Source organism: Drosophila elegans, unplaced genomic scaffold, assembly GCF_018152505.1.
Source record: "Drosophila elegans isolate 14027-0461.03 unplaced genomic scaffold, ASM1815250v1 contig_149, whole genome shotgun sequence".
Taxonomy (NCBI): Eukaryota; Metazoa; Arthropoda; class Insecta; order Diptera; family Drosophilidae; genus Drosophila; species Drosophila elegans.
In genome coordinates this window covers 10,682,642-10,685,483 of record NW_024545513.1, presented here as the reverse complement: position 1 = coordinate 10,685,483, position 2,842 = coordinate 10,682,642, and the positions used below count along the sequence as shown (strand labels likewise).

Here is a 2,842-nt window from a genome sequence, read left to right as displayed (position 1 = left end):
TACAGCTTTGAAATTTGGTCAACAAAATATACATACAAAATAAAAAAAATATGTTAATGCATTCAAATATACATATATACACAATAAGTGTTATAAATATATATCTTATATTTTGTATATACATAGATATCTAATTTAAAAGGTTTTATTATTCTTAAATATTAAAATTGTTGTGTGTTCGATAGTTTAATTAAAAAATACTCTGCAAAATATGTAGTTTCAATAATTTAGCATCAAAGAATGCTATGTTTACCCAAGAAAAAACCATAACCGAGCACTCTATGCGTTTATAGTTAACCTTTTGGAGTTTACTCACTTCATAACGTAACCCAATACAGTTCAAACTAAATTATTTTTAGCAGACAGATTTCTTTAAAATTTTTAGAATATTATTTTTTTATTTGCATACATTTTATCGCAGACGTTGCGTAACACGTGTGATTTGGTAAGTGCAATCTCTTTCGTAATCGAATAAACAAAGCCAATTCCGCAAGGCCCCGAGGCGTATGTTTTTAAAAACCGGATATTAATTGCCCTTGAGAAATAATTGAAATTCTTGCGGCGCCGTGTAAATAGAATCAATTCTGTTCACTTGAACATCAGTGCAACTCTTTCGGAGAAAAAAATATGTATACAGCTACAATACAACATGATTTACAATTTTTTCTCACGTGCGTTGTTGATATTTTTATTTTTGTCAGTTTTTATAGCTTTAAAAAGTCTTGTGATGGGGGACGATACAAACCGCAATAACGGTGGATCCGATCAGGAATTCAATCCGGTGCAAATAATAGTTGAGATAATCGAAAGCTTGCTGTACCCGAGTGTTTTGGAATGTCAGCAACGTCAACTCCAATTGGAATGGGCTATAAATCGTCCGATTCTCTATATAGACGATAACAGTATCACAAGGAAGGAAAATCTGGAAGCTTCAATACAAATTTGGAAGGGCAAGGTCACTGCTTGGTGTCTTCCCTCAATTTGTCAATTGTGTTGCCAATATTTTGTTCGCCAAATTTTTCCGGTGAGTTTTGAAAATACCAAACATAAATATCTAGCAAAACCAATGATCAATAAGAAATGGGTAACATTTTATAATGAAATGTTCCGTTGAATATGGAAAAGATTAGCCTCATGAAAAAAAAAAATGCAGTACACAAAAATTAAATAAAACATATTAATAATAATTAAAGAAAACATGTATTAATGCATTGTGAATAATATCAATTCTTTCTATCTAGGTGAATGTTTTTCGCGAGGGCTCTGAACTTACTACCGTGGGTTTTCGATGGATGATATTATACTTGCTAAACAAGCTGATGCTATTTTTTCTGGCTGTATTTGGGGCAACTAAATATCTGAAAATGCCCATCATATCGATGATATTGGGGCTAAATGCTTTGGTTGTTAATATCGAGGTGCAGCTACTATTTATCATTGTTCGCCATGACAGATCCATGCTTATGCCAGAATTTAAAGTGTGCTTGAGGGTCACTCTACGGCCAGTTGTGATTTTAAAAGCAATGATTGCTTTGAAAAGCAATGATTCCATCGATCGCATTGAGGCACGTTTTTGTGTCTATACGCAATTTAAGAAGACGATTAACAATGTCAATAATATGGTGCATATGGGACAGATGATACTTAATCCTTGCTTGGAATTGGTTATATCGCGAAATTGGCTATTCAACGAAGCGTATCCTTTTGGCCATCATTATGTATTGCAGAGGGCTCAAAGGACCTGGTATCGTCTACTGGGTTTTAGGCCCTTTAGTCGACCAGTTGACCGTCTGGAGACCATCGAGGAGGTTTCTGAGGAGGAGGAGAAAAAGGAGGAGGAGCAAGCTAAAGAACCAGAGCATTTCAGTCCAGTGAACCGAGAGCAATCAAGGGAAGATCACTTGAGGGCAATGGCACGTATACAGGAGCAAATCGATTCACTGATGTCTCAGGAATTCGACTTAACCAGACGAGCCGATTGTGTGGAACGCTTCAATATGATTTGGTATAATGAGTCAGATGTGTCGTCGGAATCTGATGCGGAAGTACTGAGCGATACAAGCGAGGAATTTATAGCAATGCCACTTTGGCCCTCAAGTCCCTCAAATCGAAGCTCGTTAGTTGATATTGAATCGCGAGACCAAAATAGTTATAATGATAGTGATAATGATACTGATAATGATAGTGATAATGATAGTGATAATGATAATGATAATGAAAATGAGAACGAAAGCTATTTGAGTCAGTTGCAACGCATTTGCGAGGAAAGGCAGCTGGTCGCGGAGGAAACTGGGAGTCCCCAACCCGAAGAAGAAGATGAAATAATACCTACCGAGGATCAGGTGCTACCCTTGGAATCCTTTGTGCAGCAAACCGATCGACTAATCCATCAACTCGAAAAGAAACTCTAGTGCCCCATCCGTCCCTTTTAAATTTTAGTATTTCATTATTATTTGGAGTTACATATGTTAAATATCAATTAACAATGTGGCAAAATTTCATCCAGGAATTGATATCACTTTTTCAAGAATATATTTAAGAATGTTATTGAGATCGACAACTCAACTAATAAATGGCAGTCTCTAAGAGATTTCTATACAAGGGAGTGTGATGCTTAATGTACTTAGAATTTCTTTCAAAAAAGGTGGTTTAAATACTTTTTTGATTGTGAAAACTTTTTTTTAGACAAAAATCTATCGAAATGAATAATTAGGTGTTTTATTGAAGTGAGTTATACGACTTAAAGCAGTTTCTAGTCTAAAAAATTATATATCATTTTTCAAAGTTGTGAAAATTAAAGAAAATATATAATGACATAATTCAGGAAAAGATTCAGGGAATA

General features: G+C 34.8%; 1 protein-coding gene across 1 annotated transcript; it reads left to right on the top strand.

Moving 5' to 3' along the window:
* Nucleotides 1–314: 314 nt before the first annotated feature.
* On the top strand, nt 315–2,605 carry LOC108149912. Its single transcript, XM_017277814.2, has 3 exons — nt 315–445; nt 702–1,024; nt 1,242–2,605. Exons 2-3 carry the CDS (start codon nt 728–730, stop codon nt 2,409–2,411), a joined length of 1,467 nt encoding a protein of 488 aa, XP_017133303.1. The 5' UTR covers nt 315–445; nt 702–727; the 3' UTR covers nt 2,412–2,605.
* The last annotated feature ends 237 nt before the right edge of the window (nt 2,606–2,842 follow it).

Bases quoted from the DNA above. Each gene is read 5' to 3' on its own strand.
- LOC108149912 (XM_017277814.2), top strand. From the start codon at position 728: ATGGGGGACGATACAAACCGCAATAACGGTGGATCCGATCAGGAATTC. The intron at 1,025-1,241 runs GTGAGTTTTGAA...CTTTCTATCTAG, and splicing joins TTGTTCGCCAAATTTTTCCG to GTGAATGTTTTTCGCGAGGG.